This window comes from Phacochoerus africanus, chromosome 4 (genome assembly GCF_016906955.1).
Source record: "Phacochoerus africanus isolate WHEZ1 chromosome 4, ROS_Pafr_v1, whole genome shotgun sequence".
Classification (NCBI taxonomy): Eukaryota; Metazoa; Chordata; class Mammalia; order Artiodactyla; family Suidae; genus Phacochoerus; species Phacochoerus africanus.
The window spans coordinates 14,380,398-14,395,402 of NC_062547.1; the positions used below are offsets into that span (position 1 = coordinate 14,380,398).

Here is a 15,005-nt window from a genome sequence, read left to right on the forward strand (position 1 = left end):
TATTCACCTAAAATGTAACATCTTGCTTCCTCCAAGTGTATTTATATTTTAATCGACATATTCTAAGTGTGTGTAACAGGTAAGGTATATTTTGTCAAGGAGGAACCTAAGCCAGTATAAGAACATGGAGCAAATTCAGAGAAAATATGTCAGTGGAATTGGTTTTATATAACAAGGTCTTTAAAACATTTTTTTTTTGGATAAAGAGATTTTCTATTCTACAGGAAAAAAAGGTTTAAAATCATTCTTTGACAATAGGATACTAGAAAAATAAAAATCCATAGACAATTTTATTTATTTATTTATTTATTTATTTATTTATTTATTTTATTTTTGTCTTTTTTGCCTTTTCTAGGGCCGCTCCCATGGCATATGGAGGTTCCCAGGCTAAGGGTCTAATCGGAGCTGTAGCCGCCGGCCTGCACCAGAGCCACAGCAACACGGGATCCAAGCCGTGTCTCCGACCTACAGCACAGCTCTCGGCAATGCTGGCTCCTTAACCCACTGAGCAAGGCCAGGGATCGAACCTGCAACTTCATGGTTCCCAGTTAGATTCGTTAACCACTCCGCCATGACAGGAACTCCGAAAATTTTATATTTTAATATAGAAACATATTTATTAAGTATGTTATATATAATATCTTTATTTTCTCTATCTGTCTAACTTATATAAATGTTAAATCTGTCTGCATATTAAGGCCATAAAGATCTCCTCCACACTATGGTACAGCATTTAATGATGGCAAATATAATCCAGTGAAATAAAGATATATATGAATATCACTCATAAGCTATCAATTTAAATAACACCAGTTACACCAGACTAGAATGGGGATGTTAGGCTAAAGTAAAGAATTAGTAGTTAAACTTTTGTATTACTGTGTACTTAAAAAGAGAACAATAAATGGAAAAATAGAACTGGTCATAAGTACAAAAAAATAGCAATGCCAGGAGTCTCTGAGTTCTAAGAAAGTAAAAAAAAATGCATTTATCATATTACCTTATAGATAAGTTTACAGGAAATACATCTCACGTAAACCTTATTTATAAGGTTGTGAGCTTCTGAGATCTTACCTTGTCCTCATGTACATAAATTTCCTGTCAGAAATACTGAACTACTATTAGGAAAAACAATTTATTTAAAAAATTTTATGGCCACAATGGAAGTTCCTAGACCAGGGACTGAATCTGCGCCACAGCCACGGCAACGCCAGATCCTTTAACACACTGGGCCAGGCCAGGCCAGGCTGGGGATCAAATCAGCACCTCCACAATGACCTGAGCCACAGCAGTCAGATTCTTAACCCACTGCACCACGGCAGGAACTCTAAGGAGACCTTTTAAATAAATGGAAGAATGATATATATCTTGTTTGGATGCACTGATGGAACAGTGCGACCGTGCTGTAGAAAAGAAATGACATTGGTTTAAGTATAATTTTTCTGAAAGATAATGGAGGATTGAAGAGCTATTTCTTACCGGTTTCAGAGTTGTAAGGAAGGCATTAGGTTAACTTTTCATAGTTTATGATCCATATTGATTATCTGACTAATGTTTTCCATTGGACACAGAACATGCTGTATATTGTACCAATAACACTGGGTACTCAAAATCTCCTAGCCTCCAAAAATTGCTTTTGGCATCTCAGTGCACTATGGAAACCCCTTTTCATTCATCAAGAGATCGGAAAAATTCACATGTATACATTGATTTAATGTTCACTAAGTATACAATATTTTTGAGAAGGGAGTAAGAAGATCTTAAAGTCACTAACTGGCTAAGAATTTGGAAAGACGTTAAGTTAGAAATTGACCATGGGCAGCAGCTTCATAATTCTGCCATAACTTTTCTTTTGTTATTCCTGACTCTTTAGTTAGCCTCTTCCCTCTCAATTTTGTCCGCTCTTATTCATGTGATGAAGTATTTATAGAAAACAAAAATATTACATTAAATTATGGCACTGCTATTTCCAAGGTGGTCATTAGCATTTGTGAAAATATTTGAATAATTAATCTGAAAAAAAAGAGGAACAGTCCTGTTCTCCCTCTTTTTTTTTTTTTTTTTTTTGCCACACCTGCAGCAGCAGCATCCAGGACAAGCATTCAACCGGTGTCACAGCAGAGAGGCCACCAGATCCTTAACCCACTGAGCCACCAGGGAACTCCATCCTGTTATGCTGATGAATTACCAGTAGCAGGATGCGCATGGAAATGAACCTGAAATTCTCATGTTTTACTATGTTTTGTCATAGAATAAGTGCTACATTGAAAATCACCAAAACATCTGGATATTGATATAGTACAGCACCGCATGAAATATTCCATTTACCTGTCATAAACCCTCTGTCTCAGCTTCCCCATGTGCTTCATGACATGCACAGTGAGAACTATTTATGGGTTATTTTCCACCCTCTGAGGCCTCCTGAGGAGATACCAAGCTATTTCCTTAATGTCCCCAAAGCATTGAAATCTTCACAGAAACAAGGGAAGGGATGTGTTTATTAGCAGTCCAATAACTGTATTCACCAGTGAGTTAGGTTTACTTGTGTGCGTTTCATTCCAGGTTTTACTGCTGATTAGTTTCCTACAGACTGGTCTTTTGATATAGTCTAAGATAACCATCTAGGGATCTGAATTAATATATTTCATCTGTACAACAAGTTTGTCAATGATCCTCTAACTCTGCCATGGTCTCCTCAAGTGGGTGACACAATGGAGATGGGTTTAATCTGTCTTATTGCATTATTGAAAATATTTAAATGCACCAAAAATAATAATATGTTGTGTCTAGGAAAGATCCTGTTTCCTTCTCTGTTTCTTTTTTTAATTCTTGGGTGAGGAATTAGTGACTCCTATTTCTCATTCTCATTTCACACAGAACCATCATCTTTTTATTTCGGATTTCTCTTTCAATACATTTACCTTCATTAAGTTTCAATATTTGTTCCCCATCAGGTCCAGTACCTACTCCAGTTCTTCTGATACAATTCGCAGATTCTACTGTCATTCATGTATGTCTTACATGATATATTCTGCAACAAGGCAATGTTTATATGCATATATTTTACTGTTCATGTACATTATTGAGCTGTAAAATTGTTTCACTATTTGTGATATACCAGGTTGTGACTATTTTTTTTTGGCTTTTTTATTCATTACTGTCAAAAATACATTAAAAAATTAAGGGATCTTTTCTTCCTTAGTAGATATTTTGTTTTTCTCCATCCTCAGCTATCACTAACTCTACTACCACCTAAAGTCCAATGAAAAGCCTTGACTTTGCCACATTAATGGGTTGTGAACAAATTCTCCATGGTACACATATCACATATCCACCTCTGCGAGTGTTCCTGTGTAGATAAAGACATAGACAAATCTACACTTCCTCCGACACATATTTCCCAGCTCAGCCACTCACATAGTAGTGAGCTCTCCTAATAATAACATAGATAACATTCTTGTGAATTATTTCAGGTTGGTTGTACAAGTACACTTTTTCACCTGTAATATATGAGGTTTCCTGGATCTTCACCTCTCTGATTGGTACCTAAATAATATTCTCTCTTATTAAATCTTATTTTCGTAAGGTGTATCTCCACCTTCTTTTTGGTTTGATGTTTGGCTTCTTTAGTAGTAAATGATCACCTTTTTGAGGCATCATTGACTGCAATGAACTGGGCATATATAAAGCGTAAGATTTTAGGTTTTAACGTACATATGCACCTGAGAAAGAATGAAAACTTTCTAGCTAATGAACCTATCTATCACCCCCTAAATTGTCTTAACGTCTGTGTAGTTCTTACTTTCTACTCTTTCCTTATCCCGGGCTCTCCTGGGAAGCTCTAGACTTGAATTTTTTTTTAACTTTTATGTTGAAGTAAGTATAAAATTATAAGAAATTTCAAAAGAGAGAACAGAGAGTTCCAGTGTCCCATTTAGTTTTCCTAGCGGTTACAACTTACATAAATAGTTTACAATGTCCCAGCCACCTCATTAACACTGATATAATCCACTGACTTTGTTCAGATTTCACTAGTACTGCAGCTATGCCTTTGTGTATTTATATCATATTATGCAACTTTATCATACGTGAACGTTTGTATAACTACCACAAAAGTCAACATACCAACCTATTTCATCTCCACAAATGTTTCTTATGACATTCCGTTATAGCCTGAGCCCCTTTCCTTCTTTAATCCTTAATTTTTAAACCTATTCAACCACAAATCTGCTTTTTCATCCCAATAATTTTATCTTTTGAAAAACATTTTATGAGGAAATACCATTTGTAACCTTTTGCACAGTAATTTTCTTGAGGTTCATCATGTTTTTGCATGTATCAATTATTAGTGATTTGTCATTAGTTTATGACTATGTTTCATTATTATTCCATGATATTGATCATAGAGTTTGTTCAGTTATTCACTCTTTGAAATATATTTGAGTTGTTTCCAGCTTTCACCTATTACATATAGAGCTTCTATCAACTTCTGTACAAAGGTGATTTTATGAGCTCAAAACATCATCCTCATTTATCTAAGGTGATTGTCTAAACATATAGTTCATTTAAAGTCTAATTTAGGGAGTTCCCATCATGCTCAGAGGAAGCAAACCTGATTAGTATCCATGAGGATTCAGGGTTGATCCCTGGCCTTGCTCAGTGGGTTAAGGATCCAGCACTGCCTTGGGCTGTGGTGTAGGTTGCAGATGTGGCTCAGAGCTGGTGTTACTGTGACTGTAGTGTAGGTCGGCAGATGTAGCTCTGATTTGACCCTTAGCCTGGTAATCTCCATATGCTGCAGGTGCAGCCCTAAAGAGACAATAAATAAATAAATAAATAAATAAATAAATATTCCTATTTAACAATTTTTTTATTTTTATGAATCTTTTTTATGTCATATTGATGGTCTTTTCACCTAGTTTTAGGTCTTTAGGTGAATTTTCTCTTATGTTTTGCCCTAAAATGTTAGAGTTTTACATTTTATATTTGTCATGGTTCATTGTGAGTTAATTTTTATACTAATTTTAGTTCAACATTCTAATCTTTCTTCCTTCCTTACTCCCTCCTTCCCTCTCTCCTCTCTTCTTCTTTCGTTCTCTTTCTTTCCTCTTTCTTTCTTCCTTCTTTCTTTTCCTGTGGACAGCCAATTAATTGTTCTAGCACAATTTGTTAAATGGGCAGTCTTTCTTTGAATTGCTTATGTACCTCATGTAAATTTAATTGGACTTTTTTGGTGAGTGTCTGTTTGATAATGCTCAATTACATTATCATAGTTCTCAATAATATCATACTTTAGAGCCCAATTTTTATTTGCCTATTGTCTGTATTTTCTGTTAGTCTTAAAAAGAGAGGAATTTTGGTTGTTCAACTTAATAATATATGTTTATTTCCTTGAATGAATCCATTTACATAATATATATCAGGCAGTTTTTTGTGCCTTTCACTGTGCTAGAAGACATAGAAGAAATTGTGAATGTAATCAGCAGAGTCTCTGGCTTTATGGAAATAAATGTTTATTGTAGAAGACATAAAAACTGGGCACTTTTGACTGCATGTGGGAATGACACCTAATTTGGACCTGAAAGTAAATACGTTAACATCTAAAGTATGAGGTTGAATTAGCAATCTGTTGATGATCAATTTTGGCTTGAACCTAGTGGGTATATTTCTTTGTTTCTTTGTTAATGTCACATTGATACTTGTCCACCCCAGACAGACTGTACAAGGCTAAAACAATGTTAGTTACAATAAGCTTGGCAAATACGGTATTGATCGTTAGTGTATCCTCCAGGGAATTTTAAGCAGAACATTTGCACACATATTCCAAGTTCTACATACAGCATTTTTCACCTCTTTGTTTCTTAAACTGTAGATCATAGGATTCAGCATGGGTATTACCAGAGTATAAAATAAAGAGGCCACTTGATCAGTATCAAAGGACTCACTGGACTTGGGCTGCACATACATAAAGAAGAGAGTCCCATAGAATACAGTTATCACTGTCAGGTGCGAGCCACAGGTGGAGAAAGCCTTGTTCCTGCTTTCTGCAGAGTTCATCCTAAGGATGATGACAAGGATCAGAATGTAGGACACAAGGACTATCAGAAGAGAGGACACCAGATTAAAAGTAGAAAACATCAGAATTATCAGTTGAATTTCCTGTGTGTCTGAGCATAGCAAAGCTATCAAGGACAGACTGCTGCAGTAGAAATGCCTAATGACGTTCGAGTCACAGAACAATGCAGTGAAAATTTTTAGGATGGTCAGAGAAGACAAAATGACACTATAGATATAAGGGATCACCACTAGTACACGACATAACCTTGGTGACATCATGACAGTGTAGAGCAGAGGGTGACAGATGGCCACATAGCGGTCATAGGCCATTGCCGACAGAATGAAAAGTTCACTGATAAAGAACATGATGAAGAAAGCCAGCTGTGTGGCACAAAAATAATAGGAGATTTTATTTTCATCCACGACAAAACTTACTAACATCTTGGGTCCTACCGTTGTGGAATAACCAAAATCTGTGAGAGACAGGTGTCTGAGAAAGAAGTACATGGGGGTTTGGAGCCTGGCGTCCACCTTGGTGAGGGTGACCATGCCCAAGTTGCCCACCACCGAGACCACGTAGATGAGCAGGAACAGCCCAAACAGTGGAGCCTGCAGCTCAGGGCGGTCTGTGATTCCCAGGAGGATGAATTCGCTCAGCACCGTTCTGTTGTGTTTTCCCATCCAGATTTATCAGGAAACCTGCTTAAAGATATCATCAGCATAGTCAATAGCATCGTGTATAAAATCAGCTGACAAAAAATATACAAATCTAAATGTATTTTTAAGCACAATGAAAAAAATTCACCATCTCCTGTAAATAAAACATAAAAATATAGAAATAAAAAAAGAGAGATAAAAATATATTTGGGAAAGAGAGAGAGTTGTAGCTTTCCACTGGGGAGGATTAATCCCCTAAAGAATATTCCATAATGTTTTGAGGCCTTTCGGTTGTCACCGCTGGAGGTGGTTAGAGTCCAGTGAGGCGGGTGATTATAATTTATTAGGGCAACTCCCAACTACAAAGAATTATACAGCTCCAAAGCCAAATGGCCAAGACTTGCAAACTCTGATTGAAATGTATGCAGATATAGACATGGATTAATAAAAATATCAATGAAGGAAACATGTCTAAAAATAGTGTCTTAAATTGTAAATGTTGGTTTTGTAGGTGAAGGTACACTATTCTGTCCTCTTTTATAAAATGAGAATCACATAATAAAATTTAGAAAATTAAAAATCTCATAATGCACATGCTAGTTACATCATAAAAATTAAAATCCAAATTCCAATCATGTGTAGGAACATTTAGAAGCCCCTGCGTTAAAACACACTCATCTGAAAGCCCTTGTGTCTGTAGGTAGTACAGCATGAAAGAATGAATGCACTTGAACCCATATTGGACAGAGGTATAAATTAATGAAATTCTAACAGATCATAGTACACCGAATTTGTCTTTACACAGGGAAATAGCCTATGAAAAGTACATAGGTTGATATAATAGCTCCTATAACTATACTTTTTATATATACAAAGGAGTACTTAGGACAAAGGCAAGTTATGATAATCTCTTTATACATATTGGCAAAATCAACCATTTTGTGCAGGATTATTGGGAAGATAAAGAGAATTAAGCATATATATGTATACATATATATGTCCCTGAAAATATCTCTCAAATATCAAGTGCATAGAAAATTTTATATGTTTATTTTTAATTTCTTAGTGAAGACAATATGTTACTTGAAACGGATCATCTTTTCATGTGTACATATATGCATTCCTTTTGTGTAACTTAACTTCTGAATAGATTGATTACTGTGTTATCCAGGTTACAGACGCCCTGGGCCCCCACCATGACTCATTACTACAACTGGGACCATCAATGTACCCTAGCTTTAAGTTGGTTTAAAAATAGGTAATAATGAATTACCGCAGACCTAAAGTATTTTCTCCTCTCCAAGTGCATTTTCATTAAAATTGACATTTACTAAGTACTTTGTAACATGTAAGGTATATTAGGTAATAATGAATTACCTCAGACCTAAAGTATTTTCTCCTCTCCAAGTGCATTTTCATTAAAATTGACATTTACTAAGTACTTTGTAACATGTAAGGTATATTTTGTCGTGGAGGGACCTAAGCTAGTATAAGGAAATTGAGCAAAATGAGAGAAGTGATGTAACTGCAATTGGCTTTATGGAATGAAGTCTCATAAACATTTTCTTTGTGTAAAGAGGTGCTCTACAGAAAAAGAAAATTTTTAAATCATTACATTACGCAATAGCATTCTGGGAAAATAAAATATAAATTATATATAGAAATATACATGATTCTGGGATGTTAAGTCTGCACATTAAGCCACAAAGAACCCTTCCATACTATGATAGCTGCATTTAATGTAGACTTACAAAAATACAGAAATGCAATGAAATAAAGATGTATGTGAATAGCTCCCCAAATCAGTCACTTCAACAAATAAACAAATCATGTAATACCACAATAGAATAAGGATGGCAGGCTAAGGTTAATGAATTAGTGGTTTAAAAAGTTTTGGGAGTTTCCGTCATGGCTCAGGGGTTAACGAATCCAACTAGTGTCCGTGAGGACGAGGGTTCGATCCCTGGCCTCGCTCAGAAGGTTAAGGATCTGGGTTGCAGTGAGCAGTGTAGATTGCAGGCACAGCTTGGATCCTGCTGCTGTGGCTGTGGCATAGGCTAGCGGCTGCTACTTAAATTTGAGCCCTAGCCTGAGAACATCCATATGCCTTGGGTGCGGCCCTCAAAAAAGACCAAAAAAAAAAAATAGTTCTACTAATGCTTGTTTAAAAAAACTGTTTAATGGAATTTAAATTTATCCTTATTACAAGGAAAATAGCAGTGTCAGGAGTCTCTGAGTTCTAAGAAAGCAAATAGAAAAGTGCAACATTTATATCATTAAAATACATATGTGTTTACAGGAAATCTACATTTGTCTCACAAAATATTTTGCTTAAAAATGAGTTTCTGATGTCTTACATAGATCTCATGTTCATACCTTTCTTATATCAGACGTATTGAACTACAATTAGGAAAAATATATTTTTAGTGACTAGAATAAGTGATAAAATCTTGTTTAGGTACAATGATGAAAGGCTAACAGAAGTGAAATTACCTTGCAAAGTGCTGATTTTCCTGTAAGAAAAGGAGGGATTGAAGAGCTGTTTCTTACCAGCTTCAGAGTTGTTTGGAAGACATCAAATTACTTTTTCAGTTTACTCTCTGTGTTGTTTCTCTGATTATTATTTTTAAAACTATACTCTTTAAGGAAATTATATATGTGTTCTACCCGATTCCACTGGAAATTGAACCTACTGTATATGGTACCTTCACCATAACACTGGGAACTTAAAAGTCTTTAAGCCTCTAAAAATTCACATCCCCGTGCTAGATAGAAACCTTTGTTTTTTTGCTCAGCGAGAGATCAGAACAAAATTGCAATTTTATTCTGATTTAAATAGACAATATTTTGGGGAAGGTAATAAGAACAGAATAAAGCTGCTAACTGACTAAGGATTTGGAAAATCATCAGACTAGAAACTGACCACCTGCAGCCTCATAATTCTGGCATATTTTTTAAAATTCCTAACTTTTAGTTAGCCTTTCTTGTCTTGCAGTTTTGTCCTATCTTATTCAAATGATTAAGCAGTTATATGAAACAGAAATACTACATGAAAATATGCCACTGACAATTCAAAGATGCTCATTGTGTTTGTGAAATAATTCAAACAATTAATCTGAAGAAAAAGAGAAGCAGTTCTGTTCTTAAGCATTATCAATAGCAGGATGTACATGAAGGTGAATCAGAAATCCTCATATTTCTCATAGAATAAATATGTTATCTTGGTAATATCTTCAAAATTATTTGGATATTGTTAAAATATGGCACCACATGAAATACTCTATTTACCTGTACTGCAACCTCTGTCTTGGCTTCTCCATATGCTTCAGATGTAGTGAGAACAATTTATGTATTTTCTTCCACCTTCTGAGACTCCCTGAGGAGACGCCAAGCAATTTTTTTTTATTGTCTCTGAAGCATTGAAATCTTAACAGAATGCAAGGGAGGGAGTGTGTTTATTAATATTACAGAGCAATTTATTTTACCAGCTGGTGAGATGTATTGGATTCCGACCTTTTACTCTTTTTTCTTTTTCACTATCTGTATTTTTCTTTTTTCTTTCTTTTAGTCTGTGCCCACAGCATGCAGAATTTCCTGGGCCAGAGTTTGAACCTGCACCACAGCAGTAACCAGAGCCACTGCAATGACAATGCCAGATCCTTAATCCACTGTACCACAAGAGAATTCCCCTACATTTACTCTTTATTAATTTATTTTTGTTTCACCACTTTTATGATTAAATTCTTTTTCTGCTGGACTAGGATATAGTGCCCAGCCCTTTAGTCAAACATCAGTACAGATGTTATTGTGGATTTTTTTTTTTTTTTAGATTCCATTAATACTGGAATCAATAGATCTTCCGCACAGAAGGTCTATTCTTCCTCCAGAAGAATGTAGGTGGGCCTTATCTAAGCGGTCAAAGCTTGTAAAGACCAAATACCAAGATCCCGTGAGGGAAGAAATATCTGCCTCCAGACTGAAATATAGCATTTCTGCTTCATTTTCTTGCCCTTGTACTCAAGACTTCAGTATCAACTTCTACAGTGCAAACCTTTAATTATTGTATTTTATATTAATTATTAATGAATTATATTTTATCTATAGAAAATCATGTCAATATTCCTCTAATTCTACAATGGGCTCCACAAATGAATGACAATAGAGTCACTTTTTTTTTTTTGGTCTTTTTTTTTTTGTCTTTGTAGGGCCGAACCCACAGCACATGGAGGTTCCCAGGCTAGGGGTCTAATCAGAACTGTAGCCTCCAGCCTTTGCCACAGCCACAGCAATGCCAGATCTGAGCTGCATCTGCAAACTACACCACAGCTCATGGCAATGCCAGGTCCTTAACCCACTGATCAAGGCCAGGGATCGAACCTGCAACCTCACGGTTCCTAGTCAGGTTCATTTCTGCTACACCACAATAAGTCCGCAATAGACTCACTTTAAACACTGTCCTATTGCATTATTTAAATGATTAAATGAACTGAAAGTAATAATGCATTATGTGTATAAGGTGTGATTTCCTTCAATTATTTTTTGGTTAGTTTTCTTTTTGACCATAGAGAGAAAACTTAGTGACTCATACTTCTCATTCGCAGTTCAGAATGAATCCTCATTACCTAAGTCTTTAGTTATGCATTTGCCTATATTACATTCCAATATTTCTTATTCTTCCATCATGTTCAATACCCACTCCAATTCTTGTTCTCCACCCTGACAAATATTCTACTGTGCTTGATATACACCTGGCAAAAATGTAATATTTTATGTGTATATGTCCTAATCTGTTATTTTGCTATAATTGATTTGTCCAATTTTGTCACTTTATTTGTGATGAATCCATGTTGTGACATATATGTTTGGTTTCTTGCCTCATTATAGTTAATAATATATAGCACATTTCATGCATGTATTCTTTGTTGGTAGATAGTTGTCTCCAATCTTATTTATCTCCAACACTCCTACAATATAGAGTTCAATAAAAAGTCTTTTTTTCTTTTTGTCTTTTTGCCTTTTCCAGGACTGCTCCCATGGCATATGGAAGTTCCCAGGCTAGGGGTCCAATCGGAGCTGTAGCCACCGGCCTACACTGGAGCCACAGCAACGCTGGATCTGAGCTGCATCTGCGACCTACACTACAGCTCACGGCAATGCCGGATCCTTAACCCACTGGGCAAGGCCAGAGATCGAACCTGCAACCTCGTGGTTCCTTGTCGGATTCGTTAACCACTGCACCATGATGGGAACTCCTCAATAAAAATCTTGAGTTTGCCTTGTGAACATGTTTTAAATGAAATTATCCATGCTATGCCCTTGACATATCTGCATTTGTGTGTTTACTTGTGTTGCTATACACATAAATACACCTAAATCTATACTCACACCTACACATATATTTATGCATAGGCGCACACAGTGTTGTTAGGTCTCTTAGTAAAATAAAATATAACGAAACATTAATTTTATTAAATATTTCAAATTTTGGATGTACCAGGACACTCTTCCACCAGTAAACACATGAATTCTCCTGTACTGTCCCCTCTACTACAGGTGCTTAAATTATGCTCTTTCCTGTTAATTAAAAATGATTTTAATCTTATTGTGTGTTTCTATTATTGACTTTCCCCTTTTTTTATTAGATTTATTGTTATGTTTATTAATTAAGTAAAATGTCTTTATATAATTATCATGGAAACGGTTAACTGCAAAGATGTAGAGTGTAAAATATGTTAAGTGTTGACATGTGTATGCACCTGAAAAATCATTAAAACAATCAAGATAATGGGCATAACCTCCTTGCCTACCCACTTGCATCTCTCGCAAGGGTCCTATCTTAATTAATCTATTTTTTTGCCTATCACTTTGTCTCTCACTGAATTCCTTCTCCATAGAGACATGGAGAGCCTGAACCTCAGTGAGTCCAGACACCAGAACTAAAACACACAGCAAATGCAAGAACTACTTGATGAAGAAGGAGGACCCCCAGAACCAGTACTGGGGCTACTAAACCCCAACTTTGAGAAACAATGCAACCTTGCTTCTATCCTGATTTTTATCTACAGACATATTTTCCACTCCCCAAGCTATAAAACCACCTCCTAATCTCTTCCAAGGGGGGAGCAGTTTTTAAGGCATTAGCCTGCTGTGACCCCCCTTTGCCTGGTAAAGCAATAAATCTATCTTTTTCTCCTTTAAAAAAAAATCGAGAAAATGAACATATTCTTCTCTCTATGTAATATTTCGGTTCTACCCCTTTCTGCCCCACAATGTCCCTGATAACTTAGCGTCTATGTTTTTAATATTTTATTTTGAAGTGGTTACGGAGTTATAAGAAGTTGCGGGGGGGAAAAAAGCACAGAGTCCCTATGTCCTATTTATTTTTCCCTAGGGGGTGACAACTTTCTTACAGTCCAATATCAGAACCGTGAATTGACATTGGTACAATAACTGACTTAAGTTTTCACCAGTTTTTCATGCACTGATTTGTGTGGTTCTGTGTACATATATGTAGCTCTATGTGATTTCATCATATGAGAAAATTTGTGTAACCATCACAGTCAGTATACAGACCTATTCCATCACTGAAAATGTCCCTTACACTATTCCATTTGACCACACTCACTTCCGTTCTCTCATTTCAGGGTCTTTAACCCCTTTCAACCACTAATCCATCTTTAATGACTATGATTTTATTATTTGAAAGCTGTTTTATAAAGAAAATATCATTTGCAATCTTTTGCAATAAGTTATTTTCCCTCAACATAATTCTCTTACAGGTCATCATGTTTTGGTGCTTAATGGTTATTTGTGCTTCATCATTGCTTTATAACTATAGTTCTATGATGACATTTTATTGATGATACATTTTGTATAATCATTCATCCATTGAAAGACAACTGAATTTTCAATTTTTAACTATTACAAGTAAAGCTTCTATAATTTTGTGCAAAGGTCATTGTATAAACATAAATTTTTATTTCTTGGAGATGAATGTCCAAGAGTGTGATTGATGGTTTGTTTAATTCTAAAGTCCAGTTTAAGCATTTCTACTTTTATGAGTTGTATTTTTAACATCGTGTTGATGAGGTCTTCACCTAGCACATAGTCGTGCAGTAGATTTTTTCCTATGTTCTTATCGAAAATTTTACAGTTTCACATTTTATATTTGTTGTGATTTATCATGACATGTCTCTTTTATATAGATATTTAAAATACATAAATGCATACATATATACATGTTTACCTACATATATACATACATTTATATGTGCGTACAGACATATATATGTGTACATACATTCACATATGTATGTATGTATACATATACACACATGTGTACATATAAAAATATATATACATATTATACATATGACTTGTCATGTCTCTTTTTTATCTATATAAAAGGCAAAGAGAAAGAGACAGAGAGACAGATGGAGATTTAGGAATTGGCTCTTGGGGTGGTTGGGATGGATAAGGCAGACATCTGTGGGGATACTGGCACTGCAGAGTTGATACTGCAGTCTTGAGGACAAAAATAGGAAACTGAGGTAAAGTTTTTATATTTCAGTCTGGAGGCAAAATTTTGTCTATGAAGGCTTCAGTATTTACCTCGTTATTTCCTCATCTGCTAGGAAAACTATCCTTGGTTGCCTGATGTCAAGGTTTTGAAAACTGTTCTTTCATATATCTTGTCTTGTCTTTGCTTTTTTTTTTTCCTCTTGTTTTAATGGGAGGACAAATACAGTTTCTATTACTCATATTAGTTGAAAGCAGAAAAGGGCATCCAGCATGCTTGAGGGAGAACGCTGCCACTAGGCTTTCCATTCTTTTAACATTATTCATCTTTCTTAATGCCTTTTATATCTCCACAGAAAATGAGGTATATTATTGACATTTTCTTTTTAAAAATGTCAAAATATAATCACTTCTCCTCTGACAGTTCCTGGCTTAAGCTCCTGTTTTCTCCCATAAGTGTCGCAATTAACCCCCCTCAGGGCTTTCCGCTTCCAAATCTTAGCATCCTACAGTTATTCGCATAGCAGTCATGGCTGGCATTTAACCAAAGACCATCCTCTCTTGTATTTCCTAAGGACATGGTATGACCTAACATCCTGTCCTTCGAGTCTGATGTTCTAGCCCAAGAGTCCGGTTGTCATTTAAAAACGTTTGCATTGTTGGTTATCTCTCCCCTGAACAGTCTCCTGGATGTACACTTATTCCACTCACTCAACTTCACAAGTGTTTATTTAAACATCATTCCTACAGAAAGCTCCCTGACAACTCCCAGC

The 15,005-nt window shown here is 35.6% G+C and overlaps 1 protein-coding gene across 1 annotated transcript; it reads right to left on the minus strand.

Annotated features, from left to right (window-relative positions):
- Positions 1 to 5,775: 5,775 nt before the first annotated feature.
- LOC125124445 (olfactory receptor 8K3-like) lies at positions 5,776 to 6,738 on the minus strand. The gene has a single exon (XM_047774555.1). It carries the CDS (start codon positions 6,736 to 6,738, stop codon positions 5,776 to 5,778), a length of 963 nt encoding a protein of 320 aa, XP_047630511.1.
- Positions 6,739 to 15,005: the final 8,267 nt, after the last annotated feature.

Bases quoted from the DNA above. Each gene is read 5' to 3' on its own strand.
- LOC125124445 (XM_047774555.1), bottom strand. From the start codon at position 6,738: ATGGGAAAACACAACAGAACGGTGCTGAGCGAATTCATCCTCCTGGGA.